The sequence below is a fragment of the Lissotriton helveticus genome, chromosome 12 (genome assembly GCF_964261635.1).
Source record: "Lissotriton helveticus chromosome 12, aLisHel1.1, whole genome shotgun sequence".
In the NCBI taxonomy this organism is placed as follows: domain Eukaryota; kingdom Metazoa; phylum Chordata; class Amphibia; order Caudata; family Salamandridae; genus Lissotriton; species Lissotriton helveticus.
Genome location: NC_136073.1, coordinates 47,214,446 through 47,242,051, shown reverse-complemented (window position 1 = coordinate 47,242,051; position 27,606 = coordinate 47,214,446). Strand labels below are relative to the sequence as shown.

The window sequence follows — 27,606 nt, the reverse complement described above, 5'->3', positions numbered from 1 at the left end:
CGTGTTTTTGCCTAGCCATTGAATGCTTTCTTCCCATTTAAATGTCTTCATTACTTGAGGAGTATTTCTTGAATTTGCAGCCTGGGGCGTCCATTCCACTGGCTTCCTAGCGCAGATGCCGTGGCACTCATTAATGCCCGATGTAACTTGCTTCATGTAATACCAGATCTGCCCCTGCTGATTCTCCGCTAGCCTGCACAGGTTCAGCAAAGCAATGATACCTATTTCCTTTAAGAGTCTTCTTCAGCATGCTCCCTCAAGAATCGCCTCTGCAGGTAACCTGCAACTTTTGGTTGCTAGGACCATGAGGACCATGAGGGACTTATAGACTTCATTAGGCATAAGAATTACAAATTAAGAAACTACCTGTTTGTAGTCCTAGCTCTCCACAATGGTACTCTTTGGTGAATTCATAACCATAGACAGTCTCTTCCTACATGGAGGATCTTGGAACTGTTTGCTCAGAAAGGCAAATTTCCTTTGTCTTCCTTTATCTCTTTATTTAACTTCCACGATAGAGCAAGATTAGGCATGCAGCTGTGCCACAGAGACCATTTATTCCCCCTGTTAAGTGGAGGGGACGATGAATACAGGAAATGGAGATTAGATAGTGGCTTCATTTGACACTTTTATTCAATATGCTGTTCTAGAATGGAGCTGAAGCCTGGTGTCCGCCAAAACCATGAGCGACTTTTCATGAGGTCCTCTGGCAGTCAGACCAAAAATGAGCAGACCATTCATGTTTGCTCCCAGACCTACTCTCTTACCTCATTCTCCAGTCCCCAATGCCCGAGTCTGCCTGACCTTCCAGCAGAAGAGGTGCTGCTCTGAGGTCTTTTTGCATTCTGATGGATACTTCTAATGCATGTACCACATTTTAGTGTTACCCCAGGCACCGTAATAGATCCAGAACTTTTACAGCAATTGCTCCCGCCTATTGACAGCTGGTGCTACCTGACTCTTCAAGTGACTACATAGAGTGGTGTTTAGGTTCCACCCCTGCAGCCGATGTCAGTTCCTTTCTTTCTGCACCCTTCGAAGAATATCGGATCTCTTCTCCCAGTCTTGTTTGTGTCTTCACAGGTGCTATGGGGACCTATGGAGCATTTAAAGCCCCAATTTGAACGTCTGCTGTCCCCTTGAATGACCCCCCCAAGTGTCACTGCCCCATTCTTCAATACCTGTGCTGAAGGACAATCTGCTCCCAACTGCTATTTTCAGACCAGAGACATTTTCAGCCCAATCGTGGCCGATATCTCTTTATAAGATAACAAACGCACAGCCACTGGTTTGGATGAATCCTCCAGTAGTCCCTCTACCTCAACTCAAAAATTACAGATGGTCTCAGGTCTTATTTGGATCAGATTTAGGCGTTGCATTTTTGCATGATGATGATGATGATGATGATGATGATGCTGATGAGGCTTGTATGTTGATTTACAAAATAAATACTAGTGATCTTGCCTATCCACCATGAGACCATATTGTAGGAGAGTGACTCTTTTGTGATGGGAGTCTGCAGCTCTGCAGAAGTACTTAACCTTCGGCTCCCCACGATTGAATCCACAGTCACCTTTCAGCAGCCCATGGTTGGAACCAAGGAGAATTTATTGGTAACAAAGCTCTTGCTACCCGAAGCTGCATTTTTGGATCCCTTGCTGCTTTATATAGATGCTCTGACTAAAATGTTGACAGCAATGTGGTAAGTCACCCTCCAGCAAAACATCATTGGCCTGCTATTAGGGACCCAGCCTTTCTGACAGAGCAGCTAACTCTGAGCGCTTGGTGGTTCAGGCCTCCAATTCCACCCTAAATGAGTTTCCCATGGCCCCATCACACAGATTCCAAGCTTGTTTGTTAGGAGGGTTTTCTCCTCTCCCAACGTGTCATTAAGGTTCCTGAACGTGGTGTGTCTGCTAGAGAACTATATGAATGCAGTTTAGGAAACGGCCAGCGAGATCTTGCCAGCCATTCAGCAAGAATTCAGGAGTGCTTTCTCACATGCAATCTATGATGGTCAAGATGTGGCTAAGTACATACTGAAAGCTAGCCTAGACAAGAGGGGTTTAATGAGGCCTGCCATAGCCACTAGTGTTGTGATCCAACATCACTTGTGCTCACCACGTGTTTTTCGGGTGTACATACATGCTTCCTTTATGCCTTTTGATTGCTCTAGGCTTATTTGAGAAAAGGTAGATTCTTCCATCAGGGACAGGTGAGGTGAAGCGCTTCAAGAAGGTCATATCATGGCCGATTCCTTGGACTTGGTTTCACCAGCTCCTCAGTGCCATCATCCATACCAGAAATTCAGATGGTACTCGTGAGGCCTTCCTTGTTGCCGCAAGTAGCCATCACAGCACTCTGCACAGAGTTTGCCAGATCCCAGAGGACCTGGTGGCATCAGAGGCTGTGGCGAACAGCATTAGGGACTACCTTGATCTTTTGCCTCATCCCCTGCCGCAACTGCAGCTAAACCGTTCTGATCACCCTTCTTCAGTTTTTTGCTACCAGTAGGCTGTAGGATACTTTTTTCTTTTATGCCCAGCTGTCATGCAGTTACCTCAGGTGGGTTTGTGGTTTTGTTCAATGTGCTTACTCCTCCCCATTCATATATTCCCTCCCTCATGTCCCTCCCATTCCTAGTCTGACTTCAATTCACTCTGCTTCCATCATCAAAGGAAATTCAGTCACTGTTGACCAAAGAGGCCGGTAGAGCGAATCCCCCCTTCCCCCCCCCCCCATCCCCTCCCTCAAGATGCAAAGAGCATGGGATGCTACTCCCACTACTTTGTGGTGACCAAGAAAAATGGTGGGTTCAGACTGATTCTAGATCACTTTCTTTTGATAGGATAAGTTAAAGATGGACATTCTGGCCCAGGTCCTCTCTGCCCTGGATCAGCCTTCAGACTAAGCTCAAAGGGTCGGCCTTGTTTCTAATGGTATTTGGTAGCATGTGAAGCCTTGTATTTGGCTCTGAACTGTTTATCAGGAGCCAGGTCCAATGAGAGAGCTGCAGTTTCCAAAGAGTTGTTTGCAGTCTTAATCTCTTTGGTTTTGTCAACCAAATACCTAAAAGCTGTCATGATTGCATGGAAATTCCTTGATGTTTATAAAAATCTGAAATTATATTTGAAATAAGAGTGAATTCTTCAAGAAACTGAACTGTCCTAGAATACAGTAGATATTTTCTGGGAGGGCCTGTATTTCACTCCCTTCTCTGGTAGGTGTAATGCCAAGAAAACTACTTTCTGGCATAACCGTTATAGGTTAGATGTGAGCCATATCTTACATTGGGGGAAGCAGCTGCACGTTTGGAAAGTATTACATTCTATTCCCACAATACAATGTCTTCAAACTGATATGAGAGCTTATTTAGCCTCTCAACAGTATTTCTTCATTACAAGAAAGGTTAAAATGGATGCTTTGAAATTACATTTTCTTTACTTTTTATCAGATGCTAGCTAAGTCGAATTGGGAGGGAATTGTTAACCAGATTCAGTCAAAGTACGATGCTATGCAATTGCTTTTTGTTTCTGCCTCATTTTCGGATTATTCAGTCCTTTTCGGATTAATCATTTTCTCCATGCACAAAGTGCAGAATCTTGTCAGATACTTCTAAAACATCATTTAGTGAGGCGCTGTTGTGAAAACGAGCAAAGAACATGGGCATTTGTTTATTAAATCAACACCAGACCATGACCAACAGCCTTCACGCTTCGAAGGACCACGTTCTCCAAGTCTTTCTCTCACAGGATAGAACTTTAGGACTACGCAGAACCTTCTAAGAGTATACCATGGATTTGTGACCCTCACAAAATCACCCACTACCCATTTACATGACTTCATTCTATGCACTTTGTGTCCTTACGGTTTTTGTACTTTGGCTGATGAACGTTTATCCTTTCCAGGATGACATATTTTGAAAGCCTACTTTGCATTTATTTGATGCCTGGTTGTCTTCTTTTTAAGAATACAAAAGGAGCAACACCTGTGACACTAGTGGGTGCCACTCTAAAAGACCTAAAAGGTAATTTCAACTTGCACTCCGCTTGTATGCATTCCTTAATTTGACGTGTTGGCTGGTCGTCCTCGGGGACCAGAGATTTAAAAGTCTCCATCTGTAGGTGTGCTTGTAGCTGATGGTGTGATGAAGCCCGACCTGACACAATAAGTGGCACTAATAGGTCTGGTAAAAGAAACTAGGAAGGTTGATTTGCTGTCCTCTGCACTGCACATGTCCTCAACGGCAGTTTGTGTTGTGAAGACAAGCAAAGACTCCAGTTATCTTAGAGTAGCTATGTGTTTATTGAATCAACACAATAGCGTGACCAATTACCATCACCCTTCTTCTCAGTCTCTCTTGCAGGAGAGGAAGGTCGGAATCATGCAGGACCCACTGAGCATATACCAAGGCCTTCGGAAAATGGGGATGTGTAGAAGAAGGGAGAAAGGCATAAATACAGGGGCATAAGTAGTTATTATATTAGGATGGAATCAGGTCCTGCAGCCATTCAGGAGCTTGGAAGTTTGGTTTAGTGGTGGAAGGCAGGAGTGCACAATAGTGTGTTGTGCAGTCTTTTTGCAGCTGTATTGTAGGGACATCCTCATAGGATTGTTTGAAGATTGTCTCCAAGCTTATTGTGGCTACTCCCCACCTCCTTTAAAGCCTGCCTGCAGACTCTTTTGCTCACACTAATTTGAACCTACATGCTGCCCATTTCCCTCATAGAAGAACAGTCTGGCAGGGTCATTATAGGAGAGGGCTGTAACCTTTTTTTTTTAATGGGTGTTTTTATGAAACTGCCCCCCATACCTCCAAATCATCCATTCATTAGAACAGATGTTTGATGCTGTCTTGGTGCCTGGGAACTGAGAAGTCTTGTGTGAAGCTGGCAAAACAACCCAGCAGAGACATGTTGCTGCCTCTTAGCTGCCTTTCTTGCAAGGTCGCCGCCTCTGCCCACATCGCCTTAACCATCTATTGCACTGGAAGTGGGGCATCGGGGTGTCTAGGAGGCAATTGCGAAGAAAGTAATTGCCATTTTATGTGCATTTGTTTCTAGACCGTCTTTAGTCTCTTATCCCAGCTGAGGTTGTGGACTGCATATCCTTCAGGGAATCCAGTTGTGTTCTCTCAGTACAGAATCCATTGTTTCTAAATGGAAGTTTGGCGGTCACTAACTTTATGAATTCCTTGAGGATCCCCTCTGAGCATGTTTATAACTCTCTGGCTTTTAAGGAGGTGCCCTTGGTTTCTCCATATTGCAGCAGATGTGTGTATTAGGTTCATCATGTGCTTTTTAGTCTGAGGTGTTGACTTGTTTTGCCTTTCGCTGCGCACAGTCCCTCAACATCAGTTTGTACTCACAGCTATCCCTTTGATGTCCTACATGCTGACCTGGAGTTTCTGGATTTTTTAATTAACTTCGAGAAACTCCACATTGTCTTCTGTTTTGCATCCATCCCTCTGTAGAGGAATCTACTTTCTGCTACATCTTTGACCCATCTCAGCCCATCCATGTCATGTTTCCAGACTTCAAATCCTCTGATAGCAAAGATCAGGGCCAGTTCAGTAGTCTCCCACTAATGGCACAGCCACTTCAAATGGTTTCTCTTCTCAAATGGGCTATATAAACCAATGAGATCTCAAAATAGACCTTGATCTCTATGGACAGGGGGTCTCTTGAGTGACTAGTCACAGCTGTTGCATGCAACACATGAAATACTCCTCCCAATCCCGGGGGGCGTGTCCCTCTTCTGCCTTCTGAGGATCTTCTGTACAGAGCTTCCCCTTTTCCTGTTAGCCCAGAAGTTTATTATTGTGTATGATTTGGGCACGTTCCTACAGTCCCAGAACATCCCTCTCCATCTAATACCTCTTGATTTTAATGAAGTTACGTACCGTATTGACCATTGTACTAGTTGTCTTTAGTGTTCTTCCTCCAGATTGACATACCACTCTATGTGGCCGTTTCTGAGAGGCTTTTGGCTCCCTTCTTGAGGAAGGAGCAAATGAGTCCCTGTATGCATGTGGATATGCATGGTATTGGAGCCCAGGCATGGTGGAGGCCCACACACACTTGCAGGTTCATCCCCCTCTGTATTTTGAGTTGGACAGAAATGTTGGCTTCTCCAGCTGCTGCCTTAAAATCCATGGGTTTACCAGAATGGAGATGAAGGTAAAAGGTCAATCCGTTGAATAACATACCCAGCAGGCATCTTTTCACCCCATTCTAAGATGAGTAAAGGGTTTTGTTGCAGAGTTGTAACCAAGAACAATACACCCTTGACTTACTTTCCGGGTGTTGATCTGCCCTTTGTGTTTTGGCACACACATGAATAACTGTAGCCCAAATTTGCCATCTCCTGGGAATGAAAGAAAGTGGTTTTCCTTTCAGAATGCAGTTGTTCAGCTGCTTTAAGGCCTTTCCACCCTTACATCAGCTAACAAGAAGTTCTCATTCATGTTGGCAGTTAAATCATTTGATCTCTCTTGTGGCTAATGGGATTTTGAAGCCCATCATTACCACAACCTGCAATTAGTGTCTTAGCTGTTACTTTCACCAGAAGATGTAATTCTGTTCTTCGTTTTCATAGTTTTCAATGCATTCTTACTAGCATGCATTCTGCATTTCATATCTTGTTTGTGCATTTGCAGAGTCCATCTTTGGATGTGAAAAGCCTCCATTACATTCTGGATCTGAGGCGGGTCTCTTAAATGTTACCTAGATCAGACCAAAGGATTGACAAATTCTCATTGGCTCCTAATTTTCAACCGTGCCCATTCCAAGACAAACAAGGGTCCAAAATGTATGTTGCTCACTGGGTTGCCGCTCTGAGTACTACAAACACAAAGGCAGCTCTCTTCCTGAAATAGGAGTGTCATATATCCTTGTACTTTTTTATGTAAAGTACGGGATTTGACTGCTTCTCCAATTAAGTCATGGCTGTTAGCTCCAGATAGGTGGCCCACTTAAAAATCCTGGGTAATTAATTCTTGCCGGTAATCGGCCTCTGTAATAGAATCGAAGTGATATGAAAGCGCCAAAGTGTTTGACAGAAAGGGTACACATAGTGACTTGTATTCTGCAACTCAGTCACCCATTTTACAGATGGCTGTCTCACCAGTTAGCTCTAAGCTCAACCAGTGACATAAACAAAAATGTTTAGAACTGAACACTAAAGCCTGGAGTCTGTGAGGTGCTACAACTGAGTGCTGGCAGAGTCATATTTGGTCTGGCCTTCAATTTCTTTCACTATGTTGGGCACAAATGTGTTCTGCTCCTCTGGTTTGTCAGTCATTGGTATCCTGTGAGTCTGGAGCAAGAGGGATCCAGCAGTACAAGAGGGATGTGGGTGAAACACTCGCACTAAATATCTGATATTGGACAGGAAGTCTGCTTTGTCTCTTTCTTAGATTGCCCAGTGCCATACGTGAAAACATAGCTTCCTTTCCATCAGTGTCCCAGCTGTGCTTCCAGGTTCTTTAGCACACAACTCTCATTTTAGTCAGTATTGTAATTGCATTTGCTGCTTATACAAGGGCAGCCAGTTTCACGCTTTCCCTCTCCTAATTCTACTCTCCACTTTCTTGTATCCACGTATCCCTGCTCTGGTGCCCCCTGGTTATAGAAGTCTTTGTGTTCTACTTCCCTTCACAGTGTGATCTGTGTTGTTCTTTGTGTTGCAGTCGACTTTACGCCCGATGCACCCTCAAGCCCTTCATGCTACACAGACTCTGCTGCCTGCGCCCCAGCTCACTGTGCAGATGCAGCCAACCAAGGTAAAGGGTTCATTTCCCACTATGGCATCTGTCTGCCTTAATTCTCCACCTTGTTGAGGTTCGCTCTGCTCCAGTGGTTAAGAGCATAGTGAATTCCCTCTCCACACTTAAATTGCCCTAAAGGATTATAGGTGAGTGCAGTGGCCTTCTTTTTAAAAACAAGGCTTCCTGTTGAATCGGCCACTATCTCTGCAGTGCTCTTTCCATTGTATTGTGACTCATATCCCAGAAGTATGATCCATTGGATATTCCATCCCTTGGGAAAGTCACTGTATTGACTATGGGGAAGTTAACCCTCCTCAATGCCCCGTTCAGCTAATTGAGGAAAAACACCTATTAAAAATAGCTGCATTGACTACTTGCTAATTTGGAATCCCGCCCATTTAGGAGCCCTCAATGAGAGTTGTCCTCCTTTGAAATGCCCGCCTTGAGAATATCTTCAGTCACTTTTACTGATTGGGAATTAGGGTCATTTTGAGTTCCTCTCCTCTTAGCACACATATGCCTGTAGTTTTAGCCACCCAACAACCACTATTAGGGACTTGTCTATAATTTTTAGAAACCCAGTTGCGATGGATGTAACAATTTCTTTTCTGGCTTATAGGCTGCACTGGCGTACACAAGACCGGCCTCCCCTGGGAGCTTTACTCATGGGACTCCGCCGCAACAGGCCCACACAGTACGTATCCTACGGAAACCGTTCTAAAACGCAGTTTGTGTTCTTGGCACCATCGTCTTTTCATGAAGAAAAATGGTAAATTATGTCCACCTTCATAAAACAAGAAGGAAAACGGATTGGTTCTCAAAAAAGAGGGGGAGACAGAACCCAATCTAAAGATTAGTGACAAAAGATATCCTCCCGTGTGTCAACATGCTAATGTTTTGTATTTGTTACAAGAAAGGCCCAAATATATTTCAGAGCAGATTGTATTGGTGATAGGGTACAATATTTGATAGTGACCGCTTTACCAACATTTGATAGTGACCGCTTTACCAACATTTGATAGTGACCGCATTGCCAATATTTGATAGTGACCGCATTGCCAATATTTGATAGTGACCGCATTGCCAATATTTGATAGTGACCGCATTGCCAATATTTGATAGTGACCGCATTGCCAATATTTGATAGTGACACACCATTACCAGTATTTGATAGTTACAGCATTAAATGTTTTACTGTAACAAGGGAAGCCCCTGTATTCTTAGATGCCTGAGTAAACAGTAGCAAATAAACAAATGTACCTTCAGAGTTATTCAATAAGCTTTAAACCTTTTCGTGGGATTCATGAGGGTATAATCAAAGTGATAAATCAATAAATAAAAAATCATCAGCCATAAAAAGTACCAAATTATATAGTACCAAATTATATTGATAGACAAATGGCAATAATCCCAACAAAGGAAAAAGTGCTCCAAGTGAGTGTAAAGGCTCAGTGCACATGGGTTGTGGAAAAATAAAATCTAAGACCACTTGTATAAATATTTTGGTAGGAAAACCAAATGCTAGTCATGGACCAGTTCATTATTAATCCTATAGTCCCTTTTGCTACAAAAATTAATTCCAATCCAAAACTTGTATTCCTTGTGGTTTCGGTCCCATTGTTTTTTTAAAACAGGATCTTCATCAGGGCAATGTGGATGCGCCCCCTGACAAGTGGAATTAATTCCAGCATGATCAGAGATAATAGTCTGGTTGTTTGGGAAATGCTGTGTTCTCTAACACAGCCGTGAAAATATTGAATGCAAACATTTCTTGTCTGTGCTTCAAAAAAAAAAAAATCCTGTTCCAGAATCAAAATTAAGGTCATTTTTTGGGGTTTGTCTTGGAACATTTGCGTTATTAGCAGTATGTTTCAATTATCTCTCCATGTGGATTTTGAAGATCTTGTCAGATTTTTTTGTCTCTGTTATGCCCTCATAATGTCTCTGATGTTCCTGGGCGGTTAGTAATTTTGTTTTTTCTTCTTCTTCTTTATTCCCGTAGTCTGGATTTCAGGCAGCAGTCCAGCAGTCCCCTCGTCATACTTTTCCTCAACATGGCCAAACTCAGCGGTTCTACCACAAGTAACTGCTTCAAGACTTGGATACAGGCGACTCTGTGCTGCAGTTCTGTCGTGATATGAGACCTTGCTGTGGCCATGAAAATTTACTTCGATCCAGCCTCTGTTGGACTCTGCATACACACATTTGATCTTCATGCCTGCTAGTCGTGCCTTCATGTTTTTATTGTTACTTGAGCAAGAGTGCTCCGTTATTGCTGTATCTACCAACTTGGAGTGGCAATGAGGATAGCCAGCTTCCATGCTTCATGTTAGCCAATGATACGAAGATAGTTTACAAAGATTCCTTTCTTTATTTAGGAAGAATACTCCCTTTACATGGGTGCCTTACAGCTGGCACCAGTGGCCTCTTATGAGATCAGAGGGATAGAAATGTCCATCTTACTGACACACAGTCTGATCTATCCATTGGCTTATTGTGTGGTATCTCTACAGCAATGAAGACCCTTTCATTTACAGCAACCTGTTCTTGGCAGTCTGCATGGGTAAATATGCAGGCACCAAGGATGTTAAGGAGGCATCGCGATCTGGTTATGGGTGTTCATCATGGGATCGAGGGTGCATTTTAAAGTGGATCGTTACTGAGGGCAGCAACTCTCAGCGTGGGTGTTCAGATACCCACTGGGCATACATCATAAAAGATTGTCCTTCCTCTAGGTTTAGAGGGAATGCCTCATTGATTCTGCCTATCTAACCTGTTCGGCCCACTCTTACTGGACAAAGATGCCCTGTGTTAAGCCAGAAAAAGGAAATTGAACTTTTATTTCACATTTAGGGAAAGACATTTCCCTCTCCCAACACAGACCTGATTTTAAGTAGCATAAAGTAACTATTTGACTTTATCTGATCTTAAACAGTTTTTAAAGGGTGTCTTTTTATGTACTTTTATTATACTTCGAAGGAGAGCTTCATGTTGAACAACGGATCCCTAACTACGTAGCTGAAGCGCTGTACATTTTATTTCTTGTGATTGGAGAACTCCTGCTGTTCTGCTGCGACCATTCACAGGACCATCAACTTGCTTATGTGCCGAGATAATGAGGTGAATTTTAAAAACTGTTTTCAAAACTAACGAAGGAGGAAACACTTTGCAATTGAGCTCTGGAAGCACACCCTTAAAAGACACATGCTGCTAACCTAGCTCACTCAGAGCCGTGCAGGTTTTCTCTTAGAACAAGGCACAAAGAAGCAGTCCATCTAGTACAACGTGCCATTGTGTAACAAAACATTGAAGCCCTGACCAAGGAGATCTTGTTTGAAACGTTCTTCCGTGGTGATTCACCATTAAAAAAAAGTTCTTACTTTTTATGTTATTTTTTGTTGTGTTATTTGTTTTGAGTTCTTCAAAATAGTCATGCTGGAAGATTAGAGGTAGGGGGTCATATCCAAACATTGCATGAACTTTTATAACACGGACCACACGCCCATAAACCTTTTTTTTTATAGCTCAAGCGTGTTGTCTTTGAGGCTCCTCAGAGTGCCTATAACTAAATTAAGAAGGGGTAAAATTGAAAACAGGATCACAGAATTTCCTGGGCGAGGTTTCAAAGCACAGCTCTTAAAATCTGGGGGAATAAGAATGGGGTACTTGGTAGTATTTCTAAATGTTAGTGAGAACAGAAGAAGGAAGTAGAGGAATGTAATGAGTAGAAAATGTGAATAGGGAGGAGGTGACAGTTGGTAGGGTTGGAGTAACAGAGTCAACAGGATTTCAAAACAGTTAGCGAGAGTGGCAGTAGGGCAAAGAGGATTGTTTGAGAATAAGAATGGCGAGAGCGGATGAACTCCGAAGGAGGAATGGACCTTGTTTTGCTGCTGTTAACAAGCATGCTAACGGCAAATGTATCAGAGTCCGGGCCCTAAGGAGAAGACCTTTGGGTCAGAGTTGAGGCTTGGAGAGAAGCCACGGATGCCAGTGAGATTGGAGTCAATTCAGACAATAAAGGGGGCATGTAGCCTGAAATGGATCCTACAGTACACACTTTTGTGCTCTCCTCCCACATTTGTAAGGACGGGCTGTTATGAAGCAGAATGCTGCCAATTGGTGGTCGGGGGGGGGGAAATGAGTTGGAGAATTAAATTGAGCTGAAATGTCATTGCTGTTCTGTAGAGCATGAGTGTATTTATACCTGGGAGTCTTTACAAATTCTGTTACTTCTAGTTGTTTTCCAGGCTGTAGTTTTGCTCTTTGTATCCTACTCAAGAAAGTCAAATCACAAACACCTACAAAACCTGTGACCAGCATTGCTTTCCTGAGAACCCACAACCATAATTTCAGGGCTATCTGCCTCAAAACCAGCTAAATCCTTGACCTCTGGGACTCCAATTGAGGATTAGTAAAGGGCCATTCTGTTGCAGGTCGTACTCTTGAAGAACCAGCCGTCAAAAGCCTATATGAAGATGAGGCTTAAATCCAAACCGGTGTTGAAAACAACTCTGTTCTGAAAACAGATCTAAATCTAAAAATAGTTTCTACTGTTAGATATTCTTGCACATCGTTTTTCTGAAACCCATCCAACCTTTTGGACTATGAGACCCATGTCGCACTTAAAGTAATTCTGTCCTCTTCCTATGACTTGGGCTGCACTCCGATTTAAGAGTTCTTTCACATGCTAATCATAACTGCTCTCTTACAGAGTGGAGTGGAGTTGAGTTGAGTTATGAAAAGAGTTTTTGCAGCATGAATCTGTTCTGAATTTGCATGCTGTGCATTTTTCCACCATCTAGTGGTTGGGTCTGTGAATACTTTTCTCAGCTTCCTTTTTTTTTTTTTTGTGTGGGGCATAGTCTATTCCCCTTTTGTGGTATGTCCGTCTCTTGTGATGTCAGACATGTACCCCATAAACCCTTGTGCGTGGTCGCCATCTTCTCATTCTCTTTTCTGCCACTGGATCTGAAAGCAACAGCTGAAGCTCTGAATGCTGAAAAAAATGCCAAGTACATTCAACAGAACATCACGCAAATGTGGAGTTAAAATTGTTTACAGAGATTATCCAAAGAGGAAAAACCCAAGAGAAGCACCGAAGACCAAAAAAGTTGATGCATCATGTAGGTGAGAGACAGAGAGGATACACTAATTGGTGGCTGGAATCGTCGAGGGAGATGGAAAATGCACCCTTTAGATTCTGACTCAATTTCCACTGAAAGTGTGTCCAATGAGACAACCTTCAGGTCTTTAACCTCTTCTTCCCAAGAGACCATTGCACCTAAGGTATCGAAGTGTGTAAAAAAAAAATAAAACACAACCAGAAAGCAGCAGAGGCAGGCATGCTACGCCACCATGCAGGCACCGAAAAAGGAGAGTCCTTCACTGAGAGAGCACAGAATTTCGAATGGCGTCGAGAACACAGGTGGTGCCGGCAGAAGGATAAGACGCCGAAGGGGAAGTGGACGAGATCGAGCTGGAGCGGGCAAATAAACATAAGGCGGGATAGCGCAAAACAAATCTTAGATAACACCCTAAAACCTATTGAACCTACGCTTAAGCTTTCATAAACGAAACCTCATAAGACTGCTTTGTCACTGCACCCTTATCAGCCGATGGAAAGTCAAAACAAAAGGATCCCCATTTGTCCAAAAACAAGGACTCCAGTGGAGGATGTCCCTCTGACAAACAGTTGATGTCAGAATGTGATCAGAAACATGAGTGGACAAAGGAGGCGGGCCTTGATGACTAGACATCGAAGAAAAGAATGCTGTTAGCTCGAATCCGAGCTAAAGGAGGGGTGCCTCGAGGTCAAATTGGCATTAATTCTCCAGAAGAGGAACTTCGATGCATGCCTCTAGGAGGTTCAAATCCCTTCAAAACCGATGGGAGAGAAGATGTCAGCGGAGGATGAGTAGATCAACATAAGTCGACACAGACTCTCAAGAGAGGGGAATCAAATCGCAACCGTCAAGACCATCCCCACCAGATGACATCACCATTGTAGAATAGAATGTGGTAATAAACATTGCCACATACCTATGTGAAGTGCAGCCTGAGGAAGAGAAACAGGCTTGTTTCCCGCTAGATATCATCTTAGCCTCAAAGAGCAGTAGCCAGTACAACCCTATGCTCCCTAAACCAGCATGCTGCAAATAAGTAACTCGAAGAGGGAAGAAAAAAATCTAAACACTTATCAAAGGACCTACTGAACATCTGAGGCAGTGCAGCAGCAGATTCCATCATAGTGGCCACTGCAAGGAAAAGAGCTTATGTCCCCTCAACCACCTCCTGAGAAGGAGATCAATAGGTTGGAGATGGTGGGCTTAAAGGTGCAGCAACACTGATAAATCACTACCCCCATAGACAATGGGAGAACATTGAGGAACTAATGAAATACTCCCCAGAGCAATGCCAAGAGAGGGTTTCACTGTCTCATAGAGGAGGGAAAACTTAAGCCCACAGAAAAGATTGCGCTGGAAAAAGGAAATCTATCTGCTACAGAAGTTAGGAAAGCTCCTGCTAAAACAGACAATAGAAAGGTTGCCAACAACATAAGTCAGCCTGGGAAACTCATTCTGGTAGCAAAACCTTACAAAACACTATGTCCAATTCTGGATCATTGCTTCCTAAGCAAATTCATAAAGACTTAAGTTAAAACCTTAACATCCTACTAGACCTCTCTGCAGCCTTCAACACTGCCTCCCACCACACACTCTCCTCCAGACTCCACAACGCCGGCATACAGGGAACTGGCCTTGACTGGATCTGCTCTTTCCTCACTGGCCGAACCCAAAGAATCAAACTTCCGCCTTTCCTCTCCGAACCCACAGAGATCAATTGCGGAGTACCCCAAGGATCATGGCTCAGCCCCACGCTCTTCAACATCTACATAGCCCCCATTGCCGTCATCGTCAGACAGCATGGATTCCGCATAGTATCCTATGCCGACAACACCCAGCTCATCCTCTCCCTCACGAAGCAACCAATCTGAAAGAAACAGGTTAGTGTTAGATTCCTTACCTTAGAATATCCTCAGGCGTCAGACTGGATCCAGAAAGTTTTGCTTAGCAGTACCCCTGCGCGTAGGTAGGCGTCATCTGCGGCTCCGCGTCAGTTGTCGGCGTCGTGGTCGCCGGGATGACATCGGAGTACTTAGATGCCGCCCTCGCGCGCTGACGTCGGTTCTTTTTTTTTTTCGCGCCAGCAAGCGCAGATCCAGGAAGAGCAGTACTCCTTAGTCCCTTTTTGACTAACTTTTTTCGATCTGTTTTGGATCTTCTCGAGTTGTTTATCGACTCCGGTGCCGATATTGATGCCCGGGTTCAAACCCTGCGACGACTGTACCCGTCTGATGTCGGTTACCGACTCCCACTGTCCGTGCCTTTATTGCCTTGGGGCCGACCATGATGACAAGTCGTGCCCCGACTGCCGGGCCTTGACGTCGAAAGCTAGGCGGGAGCGGTCCTGTAAGCGACTCGAGATCCGGCATCTGTCGCCATTTGAGGTCCCGGTCCAGGAGGAGGTCAAAGGACCGGTCGCGGGGCCACAGTCATCACAGCTCGGCGAGTCAACACCACTCGTCGGGCTCGAAGTCCTCGGGTAAGTCGAGGCACAAGAAGTCGAAGAAGTGACATTGCTCTTCTGATTTCCCCCGACGCTCGCGCTATGTGGCCGGGGTTCGGGCGACAACGCCCACGCGGCTCGGCGGAACCGCGTCCAGTTTCACACCTGCCGGTCCCTGGGCTGAACGCGACGCCGGAAGAGATCAGCGCCTTCCTCGCGGCCATGAGGTTGCGCTTCCCTCCGTCGGGTCCCGAAGAAGTGCCTTCGGGCCCCGGGGACCTGTCTGGGAACCCGGGCGGGCCGGCAGCTTCGGCCCCGTCTCTGTCGATGACTCCGGTTCCAACGCCGCAAGGCTCCTCTGGATCCAGGCCTGGATCCGGGTCGACGCCGGCCGACCTCACGACCCCTCCGCCGGCGTCGTCACCAAGGGTGTGGCACCCGGCACCGTCTTCGGGCGGCGGCGTCACCGGTCCGGATCCGGCGCCGTCCGGCGCTGTCTTCGCCGATAGGTGAGCCTTTCCACCAACGATCCGGATCCATCCTTTTTTCCTGACCTCCAGGAGATCGATGACTAGGGGGATTGGAAGGGGTCTGAGGACCCTCTGGCACTGCATTGTCAGTTAAGTCAGGACTGGGCGGAGTAACTTGGGGATGCCAGTGGTCTGGACATTTCGCTCGACACTGGTTTTGTCTCCCCTCCTACCGTGGCTATGGAGGAGGTGGCTGCGTTCAGTGTGGTGTTGACTCGGGCAGCCAAGGCCTTGGCTCTTGAGCTCCCAGTCACGGCCGTGAGGATTAACCTCCTCACTGTAGTCCTCAAACCGCAGGCAAGCTCCTCGGAGCTTCTCCTGCCGTTCAACTAGGCCCTCTCTGGCATTCTGTTGGGCACCTGGTCCAAGCCCCTCCACCGCCCTGCTCCGGGCGACCCCAGTTTCCTGTCCGTTCACCCCACCCCTGAGAGCTTGGTGATCCAGGCCTCAACTTCCCAGACCGCATTCCCGACCACCCCTCCAGATCGGGAATCCAAAAGGTATGACCAGTTTAGGAAGAAGCTGTTCTCCTCATTAAGTTTGGGGTTGCAGTCTGTCAACACCGCCTGCCTTTTGGGCCGTAATTCCCACTCCTTGTGGGATACGGTTGCGGAGGTGCTGGCGCAGTGTCCGGCGGAGGTCCAGGTAAAGCTAATCCGGGCCCTCGCGGAGGGAAGGGACGCAGCACGATATTCCGTTCGGTGCGGACTGAATACCACGGACTCGCTAGGCAGGGCGATTGCAACTACGGTGGCGGTTCGCCGCCACGCCTGGCTGAGGTCCGCCACCTTTTCGGATGACGTCCAAGCATCCCTTATGGATATGCCCTTTGATGGCCTTCGCCTCTTTGACGACAAGGCGGACAGCGTGCTGGAACGTTTTAAGGACTCCAGGGCTACGGCCAAGTCCTTGGGCCTCAGCCAACGCCAGCAGACTTGTCCCTTTCGTGGCCAAGGAAGGGGTGCCCCCTCACGTCCAGTTAGCCACAGGCCCCAGAATCCACATCAACGCGGTCGTGGAAGTGGTAACCGCCGTGGCGGTGTCGGGGGACACGGGCAAGGCCAGTCCGCACCCGCCCCGCAGCATCTGCCTCAAAATCCTCTTAGTCTGAGTTTTCAGGCCCATTCGACGCCAGTGGGGGGCAGCGTTCGCCATCACCTCCTCCACTGGTGCTCCATCAAATCGGACAGGTGGGTGCTGCAAATCGTCCGAAGGGGCTACTCCCACCCCTTCGAGGCGACCCCTCCAGCCATGCCACCGCAGTACCACCGCATGTCGGGGGAACACTTGCAATTTCTGCAGGAGGAAGTTATGGCCCTCTTGGCCAAGGGGGCCGTCGAGCGCGTTCCTGGGCCAGAAGTAGGACGTGGTTGCTATTCCCACTACTTTCTGGTACCCAAGAAGGGCAAAGGGGGCCTACGCCCTATCTTGGATCTAAGGAGCGTCAACGGCTTCCTCCGGAAGGAGAAGTTCAAGAGGCTGACTTTGGCTCAGGTCCTAGCTGCCCTGGACCCAGAAGACTGGAAGGTAGCGTTGGACTTGCAGGACGCGTATTTCCACATCCCCGTCCTGCCGGCCCACCGGCGTTACCTGCGGTTCACGGTAGACTACGAGCACTTTCAGTTTACCGTGCTCCCCTTCGGCCTTACCAGCGCCCCACGGGTGTTCACGAAAGGGATGCCGGTTGTCACAGCTCATCTGCGCAGATTAGGGGTTTCAGTCTTCCTATCTCGACGATTGGTTGTTGAAGGCGGGCTCGCCCCAAACAGTCGCCTCCCACCTCCAGACTACGGCCGACCTCCTGCACTCGCTGGGGTTCTTCATCAAAATGCCGAAGTCACACCTGTGTCCCTCTCAGAAGCTCCCCTTCATCGGAGTGGTTCTGGACTCAGCGCAGTTTCTGGTTTATCCCTCCCGAACAGCGGGTTTGGGATATTCAGGCTCTGATTCCAGTCTTTCAGCCTTTATCCCGAGTCTCGGTCAGGTTGACGCTGCAGCTCCTGGGGCTGATGGCCTCCTGCATCCTTCTGGTGCATCAAGCCAGGTGGCGGATGAGGGCTCTGCAGTGGGACCTGAAGTTTCAGTGGGCACAGCATCAGGGCAACCTGTCCGACCACGTCCGGATCTCTGAGGGCACTGTGGTGGCTCACGAACCGCGATTGGGTCAACGGCAGATCTCTCTCCCTACCCCAACCGGAGCACGTAGTGGTGACGGATGCGTCCTGGGATGGGGGGCCACATGGGAGAGAGGGAGATCAGAGGCCTCTGGTCTCCGGTGGAGTCCCGGCTCCACATCAACCTTCTGGAGCTGCGGGCGATTCCGGTTTGCACTGAAGGCATTCCTTCCCTCTGTCCGTGGAAGTGTAGTGCAGGTGTTCACGGACAACACCACCGCCATGTGGTACTGCAACAAACAGGGCGGGGTGGGGTTGTGGACCCTTTGTCAGGAGGCTCTGTGCCTCTGGACATGGCTGGAACACCAGGGTGTCACCCTGGTGGTTCAACACCTGGCAGGTTCCCTGAACGTCAGGGCGGACAAACTCAGCCGCCGGTGGATGATGGATCACGAATGGCGTCTGAACTCGGACGTGGCGCAAGGCCTCTTTCAGCAGTGGGGAGAGCCTTGGTTAGATCTATTCGCCACCGGAGAGAACGCGCAATGTCATCAGTTCTGCGTGTTGAAATTTCCAAGGCAGCACTCGCTCGGAGACGCTTTTCGTCGCGAGTGGAGCTGCGGTCTGTTGTACGCCTTTCCGCCTATACCACTTCTGCCCAGAGTGCTGAAGAAGATAAGGCGAGACCGGGCCCAAGTCATCCTTGTGGCTCCGGACTGGGCACGGAGATACTGGTATCCCGAGCTACTCAGCATGTCAGTCGATCCTCCGATTCTTCTGCCTCTTCAGGAGGACCTTCTGTCGCAGCAGCAGGGGACGGTCCTCCACCCAAACCTGTCCAGCCTTCACCTCCATGCGTGGAGATTGAGCGGCGGCAGTTGAGGCCATTTGATTTGCCTCCTGAAGTATGTGATGTGATTCTGGCAGCCAGGCGTCCCTCCACGAAATCGGTATACGCCTGCAGGTGGAACAAATTTGGGGCATGGTGCACAGCAAAGGCTGTGGATCCTCTCTCTGCCCCTCTTTCAGAGGTTCTCCTCTTCCTTCTTTCTCTTGCCCAGCAGGGCCCTGCTCTGGGCACTCCTAAGGGCTACCTCTCTGCATTTCTGCCTTTTTTAGGCTTCCTGATCAACCTTCTCTTTTCAAGTCCCCTATTGTTAACAGATCCTTTTTTTTTTAGGAACCTTTATTGTTATAGCACGGAGATACAAACATGGGCCTACAACCAGTCCGGCCGGCCGCTATTCAAATCGATTAAAAAGTAATGTAATATAAAAACATACAGCGGTCCGGAGTTCAAAAACTGAGTAGCATCCAGGATATATCATACAATTAAAATACCATGCGATAATAAGGATCTGAGACGGTTCATTTTGTAATAACGAAAAATAAAATGAGAATCAATGTCGCAGAATCACACACACCCCAAATACAGGTAACTAAAGCAAAAGATTTTACGCCAGTGATGTACATAGATGAAAAAGATGGGGGAAGGGGGCATATGAGTCAGGATAGATGCAATAAACACCAAGCAATCACAGCGAACTAGCCCCACCCCTCAAGGCGAAACACAATATGGGAGACATGGAAGACGACATCGAAAAAGGAAAAGGGAAAAGGGCCATAGAAACAAAGATAGAACAAAATAACAAACCCATCCCCCAACCCTGCACCCCTGCAAAAGGCTACGGCCTACCCCCCCCAGCAGCGTGCCTGTCGCCCTAAATAAGAGACCCGAAATACAGAGAAGAAAAAGAGAAAAGGAAGAGAAAAAATACAGGAGAAGGGCCCTCGATCCGGTCATCCGGCCCCTCCCACCTCCGCGTGCAAAAATCGTATAAACAGTAATGGTAAAAGAAGTACAGGTAGCAGCAATCACGTATAACTCAATCAATGACATCCCCACTAAGCGCCCCTCAAAGCACCATCAACCAGCCATGAGTCCCTCAATGTTCCAATCGAATTCACCCCTGGCCTCGTTTGTCAATAGTACCAACGTTGAACCATCCCGCAAACGGGATACAAAATAGCACAAAGGGTCCGATTACACCGGGAGGATCAGGCAGTGTCGCCGCTCCATAGGACCCCAGCCACCGAGATTTCGCCGATGATGCATGGCGGAAGTCTGATTGGAACAATGTCAACACCGCCAACAGTCTCGAGTCCGAACACAGTTCCGCCAGATATGGAAAGGGAAACACACGATGCGGGAAGCGCCAAAACCCCGACGGGGCCGCCCAAGCCGTGTATCGATACTGTTCCTCCACTTGCCGATCAGAGAAAGGCCCCGGTGAGACAATCTCATGCGCCACAGGCACATCCACAGTAAGCTCATGAACCAAATCTATCCACGGCTCTAAGAATGTAGACTCATCCGGGGAATACGTCGATGAAGCAGAGGCAGACACATCGGTGCCTCCTTGAGAGCAATCCATGCCGTTACAAGATGGCGGGACAACAATGGCGGCCATCGTTTGTCCCAAATCTCGGGCCTCCCGGAGCAGGGCTGTCCGCAGGGTTGTCAATGCAGCCAGTATATGTTTGGGCGTCGGCGGTTTCTCACATAGCCAGGCCCCGGGATTCTCTTGTGCACTGGTTTCTCTGCCCGGGTGAGGGGTGCACGGGAAAGTATCATCCGCCATTTCAGCCGTCACGTTCTCTTCCCCCTCCACCGCACCTCAAGAGCGGGCCCGACCCCCGGGATCAGCAGGATTCACAGCGGGATCTCAATAGTCAGGGCAGGCAGCAGAAAGGAGAGTCACCGAAAGGCTAAACAAGCTCCCTGCTGCCCGGGAGGCACCCACCAGCTCCCAGGGAGGGCTGTTAACATAGCCGGGTATCACACTGAAGGGGAACTGGGCATCATGGACTCTCTCCGTCCCAGCTATTTCTCACCTCCCGCAGGGCAACCCACTATTGGGAGTGGGTTGGTAGCACCTCTTCCGGCTCGCAGATCTCAGGTTCTCTCCGACCGGCTTCCCATCGCAACCAGAGGCCGCTGGCGTTGCAATCACGGCCGGACACTCCCCTCACTCGAGATCCCGGCCTCAGCACCTCGAAGGCCGCCAAAGAGACGGAGACAGTTCTTCGGGTCTACTGCGCGGTGGAGCCTCAAAAGCAGACGGTAAGTGAATGCTCCCCTTCACCTACTTAAATTAGCAAATACTGCTCAGATTTATCGCCAGGATATATGTGCGGGCGGGAGGGCTCACGGAGCCAAGCGGTTATGCAGCCATCCCGATCGCCATCTTGGCTCCTCCTACCTGTTAACAGATTCTTGAAGGGCATCACGCACATGTTCCCTCCTGTTACTTTCGTGATGCCTCAGTGGGACTTGAACCTTGTTCTTACATATCTGATGTACGCTCCCTTCGAGTCACTTCACAATTGCCCTCTTCGTCTCTTGACCCTTAAGACTGCATTCCTGGTTGCCATCACCTCTGCCATGAGAGTGAGTGAGCTGCAGGCTCTTTCTAAGCCTCCTTTCCTTTCTGTCCATCCGGACAAAGTTGTACTAAAAACACGTCCTTCTTTCCTGCCCAAGGTGGTTACAGCCTTTCACAATGGGCAGTCCATCACCTTGCCCACCTTTCTGCCTCCTTCCTAGGAGGAAGAGCGGCTCCACCGTCTGGACCCAAAATGTGCGCTCTCCTTCTACCTTGATCGCACACGCCAGTTCCGGGTGGATGACCAGATCTTTGTTGGTTACGTGGGTGCTAAGAAGGGGCGGGCGGTAGACAAACGGACCATCTCTCGGTGGGTCGTATTTTGTATCAAGGTATGCTATTCTTTGTCTCAGAAGGAGCCCCCTGTTGGGCTGAGGGCCCACTCCACTCGGGCTCCGGTGGCTACTACTGCCCTGGGTCGGGGAGTCCCCTTGCAGGACATCTGTCAGGCAGCTACGTGGGCCTCGCTGCACACGTTTGCAAGACACTACTGCCTGGACAGCCAAGTCTAGAGAAATGGCTTTTTCGGCCGTTCCCTTCTCCAGGACTTTCTGGTGTGATCTTGGTCTGCAGACCCACCACCGGGGTTGGTATTGCTGGGGTATCTATTCTAAGGTAAGGAATCTAACACTAACCTTTTTCTTTCAATTGCACAAGTTACTTACGTTTGGTAACGATATATCTGTAAGAAATAGTAGTTGGTGTTAGATTCCTTACCGCCCCACCCATCCTCCCCGTTCTGTGGACCGATATATAGGGTTAAGGTATTTCCCTTTGAGGGCCCTAGATTTTTGGCACCAGTGTCGGTCTCTGGTGTGGAGAGCTATGTACAAGAACTGACCTCAGCGCACGAGGGCGGCGTCTAAATACTCCGGCGTCATCCCGGCGACCACAACGACGGACGCGGAGCCGCAGACGACGCCTAAAGACACGCAGGGATACTGCTACACAAAACTTTCCGGATCTAGTCTGACGCCTGGGGATATTCTACGGTAAGGAATCTAACACTAACTACTGTTTCTTACAGATATATCGTTACCGAAGGTATGTAACTTGAGCGGCACCACCAGACTCCCATTTCCAGGAAGGAATGAAAGACGTTGCATCATGGATGAGCAGCAGCTATCTGAATCTCAACTCCGAAGTCCTCGTACTAGGACCCACCCCCTCATGCATGGGACAACACCTGGTGGCAAACCGCCCTCGGCAAGCCCCCCACCCCCTGGACCATGCCCGGAACCTCTGCATCATACTCAACACCTCCTTCACCGAAAACTCCAGACCAACCCGAACACCACGGCCAGACTTATTCTCTGCATCCCACAACATGAACACATCACCCACCACCTACGAGACCACCAGTGGCCTCCCATCGAGAAGAGAGTAACCTTCAAACTACTCACTCATGCTTACATAGCCCTGCACAGCACCGGACCCCAATCCCTCAACAAAAGAGTCTTATTCCATTTACCCAAGAGAAACCTCCGCTCCGCTGACCTCGCAGAAACCCCGCGCATCTGCAGAGCCAGAGCGAGCAGAAGAGCCTACTCTTACATTGCGGCAAAGACCTGGAACTAGCTCCCGCTCAACATAAGACATTCCCCCACACTGCACACTTTCAGGAAGAGCCTCAAGACTTGGCTCTTTGGTTAAATCAGAGCAGCAAGCCCCCCCCCCCCCGCGCCGTGAAACCCTAACGGGTGAGTAGCATGCTTCACAAATCCCTGATTGATTAATTGAAAATTACAACACTACAGGAGGCTGTGGGGAAAGACTATATGGCTACAGAAGAACTCAAACACTCCAACTTGCACATACCTATCAACAACAAACACCAAAAATGTTGTGCTTTCTCGTAACCCAAGGTCACTATCAGTCCAAGGTGCTTCCTTTAGCATCACTTCGTTTAGCATCAGATCAGCACCCAGGGTGTTTACAAAATGCCTACCGCAGTGGAGGTTTGCCTGAGAAGAAAGGAGTTACATGTATATCCCTACCTGGAGCACCGGGACGGTTATAGACATGCTCCATATACTAGAGTTTACATTAGACCTGGACAAATCCCCACCAGAACTGTAGAGAGAAAAAATATTCTAGGAGCAAGGATCAACACAGTGCAGGTAAGGGCCTTCCTCACAACCACAAGGGTCCAAGCACTAACAGTAAAAGCTTACCAATACCGGAAGGGGCAGACTCCGACAGTAGGGGAAATTATGGGCATAATGGCCTCCTGCATCCCACTGATTCCCTGTGCAAAGCTACATACTACATTTTATGCCTCACGCCAACCAAATCTCCTCTTCAGCCTTCCACAAATTGCGACTTATAAAAAAAATCCTGCCTTTCCTGCCGGAAAGTGCCGGCAAAACACTGGTTAGTTCCCTTGTATTATCGACCTTGGATTATTGCAATGCATTGTTCCTAGGGGCCCAGGAGAGAGTGCTTTGGAAAATGCAGGCCATTCAGAATTCTGCGGCCAGGCTTTTAGGGCGCATTCCCAAACATCACTCGGCCGCATCCACTATTAGACAGTTGCACTGGCTGCCAGTAAGAAGGAGAGTCATGTTCAAATCCCTTTGCCTGGTTTACAAGGCTTTGAATAATGTGGGACCGGCGTTTTTCGTCCAAAACCTCATTCCTTACCGTCCCCCAAGAATGCTACGTTCATCTTTCCAGCATGACTTAGTGGTACCCCGAACCAAACTTGTGTCCTGGGGGGACAGAAGATTTATGGTAGCTGCACCCAAATTGTGGAATACTTTACCAGAGTCGATCAGAACCAGCCCCTCCCTCTGGATCTTCCGCAAACAATTAAAAACATGGCTTTTTAACCAATAATCTCCAGTCTGATGAGGCTTAACACATTGCAGTATCACTAGCGCCGAGATGCCCAAGGGCCTTCGTTCGCGCTCTACAAATGTTTTTATAAATAAAATAAATAAATATAAAAACCAATTCAAGAATGGGTCCAAAATCTTTTTTTGTCTCAAAGAGACGTTCCTATGATGTAGTGGTTATAACACAAAATGTACAGAAAGAGATTAAATGGAAAGTGAACATCATAGCTGTGGGAAGACATTTCCTGTAACACTACACCAATGGTGACCACCACCATGGATGCATCCCACACTGGATGGTGGTGCACATGGTAGAACTCCACATCATGAGATTATGGAAAGCAAAGGAAGTATTCCTACTCATAAATGTGCTGGAACTGATGACACTCTTCCTGGCCTGGCTGTAAACCTTCAAGTAGTAATCTGTGCGCCAGTAGGGGACTCCGGTCGGCTCCACACTGGCTGCGTTTTTCTCCAGAAATGATGTGTAGGGCTAATATAGGCACAGCTCCTGTGTGCTGATATCAGTTCCTTTCATTGTGTGCCACTTTATGCATTACCTCTCGTCTCTTCTGAACTATTTCCTCAAAAGTTTGCCGTGTGCAAGGGAAATGTCGCCACCCAAAATGACAGGTTTCAAACCTTGTAAGTACGGTTACAAGCAAATCCCTGTGACAAAACCTCATAAGGTTTGTGTGTGGTGCTTAGGGTTGATTCACCGCTCTTGGGCCTGCTGTGACTTTGCATTAATGAATCTAAAGGCCATATGGACCATGAGGCAAAACGACATCTTCAAGCACCTGAAGACTCCATGTCGAGACCGGTCCAAGGCCAAGGGTCGGCAAAGGTCCTGTTCCTGGTCCAGAAGTCGATCCTGAGGTTGTTCATCATCTCGCTCCAAATCTTCCGGTGAGTCAAAGATAAACTTAATCCAAGAGGGACTTTGCCCCTTCCTGCCACTCTTGCACTCCTGTGTAGGGGCTGGGGAAGAGGGGGGGGGGGGCGGGGGGAGGAGGTAGGGGGTCATCATGCTTAATCTTGTTCCTGAAATCAGTGAAGTCCATCCAACACAACCTAAGTTTCCAGGGCCTTCTGCAACCCCAAGGCAGATTGGATTGAAGAGTTTCGTGAGGCCATGCTCCGGTGTTTAGGATCACTTCTGATTCCCTTCAGCACACCTGAGGTCCCCGGGGAGCCATCAATCCTTCCACTTGGGATACCGCAGGTGGGATTTTCCTCTGCACCAGTTGGGCCCTCTGAAGCGATCACTGGGGCCCATACTAACTCCACAATCTACATCGGTTCCTGGAACATCAATGCTGACTCCACCAACTGGACAGTGGAGGACGAGGCGTCCGCTATGCTCTCGAACTCTGGATTGGCACCGCTCCGATCTCGACCAAGGCCACACTCTGTCACCGTTGAATCGCAACTTTCTTCTGATCCACTTAGCATCCCACTTCCGCAAGATAAATCCCATCCACTTGATTCCCTTTTGGGGACTGATTCCGGTATGAACTACAAAGTAGGAGAAGAGATTGGTGAACCCTACCGGGAAGAAAGCTGGTACGAAGACCTGAGAAACGCTAGTGGTATTGACACCTCAGCTTATTCTGTCTGTATCTCCCCCCCACCCCACCCCCCACCCCAGGTCTGGCCACTGAAGAAAGTGCCTCCTGAAACTTTTAATTGTGTTCTAGGGCTGGCTGCCTGAATGATCCATGACTGATAATACAAGGGAACAAAGTCAGAAAAGTCACAATACAAATGAATACATACTTCCTTTTTTATAACCATATTTAGTTTCAAGACTAGCAATTTGCAGGCTGGCTGGCATTTTGCTCACCTGCTTGTGTAATTTTAAAAGATACTTTGTCTCCTTTCTGGCCAGGACAGGGTTAAATTCGTGGCCCTGAAATGATTCAGCATCAGTGGGAGGCAGGATGTCTCCTCTGTTAAAACTGAAATCAAACAAACACAGTCATTTCAGCTGCAGTGGGAGGCAAGGAGTCTCCTCTGCTATGAAATCGAATGCGAAGGAACAGGACTATCTGTTCGTTTGCTTTCAGTTTTAGCAGAGGAGACTTCCTGTCCCTCACTGCAGCTGAAGCATTCCAGCTGTACCAATTAACTCCCTCCTGGGACTGTTAACATGATAATGACAAAAAGCATGGGCAGGTCGTGACCCATCCATTTCCCTCCCTCCCCCACATCCCCAGAAGACTTGCAACACAGGACAGTGAAGAGGAATAAAGGTAAGATTAGAGTGGAGGGCCACAGATTGAAGAACTCTGCCCTAGTGAGTATGTGGGGATACACAACCCAGGTCCTAGTTTTGTTTAATGGTTCAGATAGTTTGTGAATATATATGTATATATATATATATATATATATATATATATATATATATATATGTGTGTGTGTGTGTATATATATATATATATATATATATATATATATATATATATATATGTGTGTGTGTGTATATATATATATATGTGTGTGTGTGTATATTACCTACTGGCGGTCGCCAGTAGGTATATATAGTTAGGATTTTTTCTCTATGGGATTTTTGAAAATTCTATGTCGAATAACTTTGGCGTTTGAGGACGGAATTGGCTGAAATTTTCAGGAAAATGGTACATTTTGTTTCTGAGCAGCCCCTGAAAATTTGGGGGGGTTTCGTCAAGGGGGGGCCAAGAAAAAAGGGGGGTCCCAAAACGCGTTTTTCCCATGCAATTTTCCATAGGGCGGTTGGCCTCACTTTTAGCTCGAACGGCTGAATGGATTTCCACGAAACTTGGCAAAATTGTAGGGACTGGTAGCCCGATGTGCCTTTGCTAGGTCTCAATATATGTGTTCCAGTGGATTTTGAGAAATTAACGTTCAAAAAAATATATATATCTGTAAGCGCGCTCCGGGCAGCGCCCCGGTTTGCGTACCTGACGCGTAACGGAACTTCGCGAAGCGAAGCTGATTGGCTCTCCGGTGTCTGTCAACATTCTAAACAGTCCGGAGCGGCCGCCATCTTGTCTCTCGGTAGGATCGAGAGACAAGATGCGGTGAAAAACGAAGGGGGAAATGAAGGAAAGGGGGCAAGGTAGACCCCTCCTGACCCCCTAGGATTGATGAGGGGGATATTAAAGTGCCCCGCGGGGCAAACATTTTTTTTGTGATTTTTCGCCATAGAGGCGCGTCCCGGTACGCGAACCGGGCAGCTAACTGGCAGCGTAACGGGAGTCCGCCATCTTGTGTTTTTGAAGCGTCCGGTTCGCGTACCGGGTAGCGTCCCGGTAAGCGTAACAAGAGAAACAGTAAAAAAAAAAAAATAATGGAATAGAT

General features: G+C 47.7%; 1 protein-coding gene across 1 annotated transcript in view; it reads left to right on the top strand.

The window, feature by feature from the left end:
- GPS2 (G protein pathway suppressor 2) overlaps positions 1-11,159 on the top strand; it is a 45,597-nt gene extending 34,438 nt beyond the window's left edge. Inside the window, exons 10-12 of the mRNA XM_078670633.1 lie at positions 7,691-7,783; positions 8,388-8,462; positions 9,771-11,159. Coding sequence (XP_078526759.1) covers positions 7,691-7,783; positions 8,388-8,462; positions 9,771-9,854 — 252 coding nt within the window. The 3' untranslated portion in view covers positions 9,855-11,159. The remainder of the gene's footprint in view (positions 1-7,690; positions 7,784-8,387; positions 8,463-9,770) is intronic.
- Positions 11,160-27,606: the final 16,447 nt, after the last annotated feature.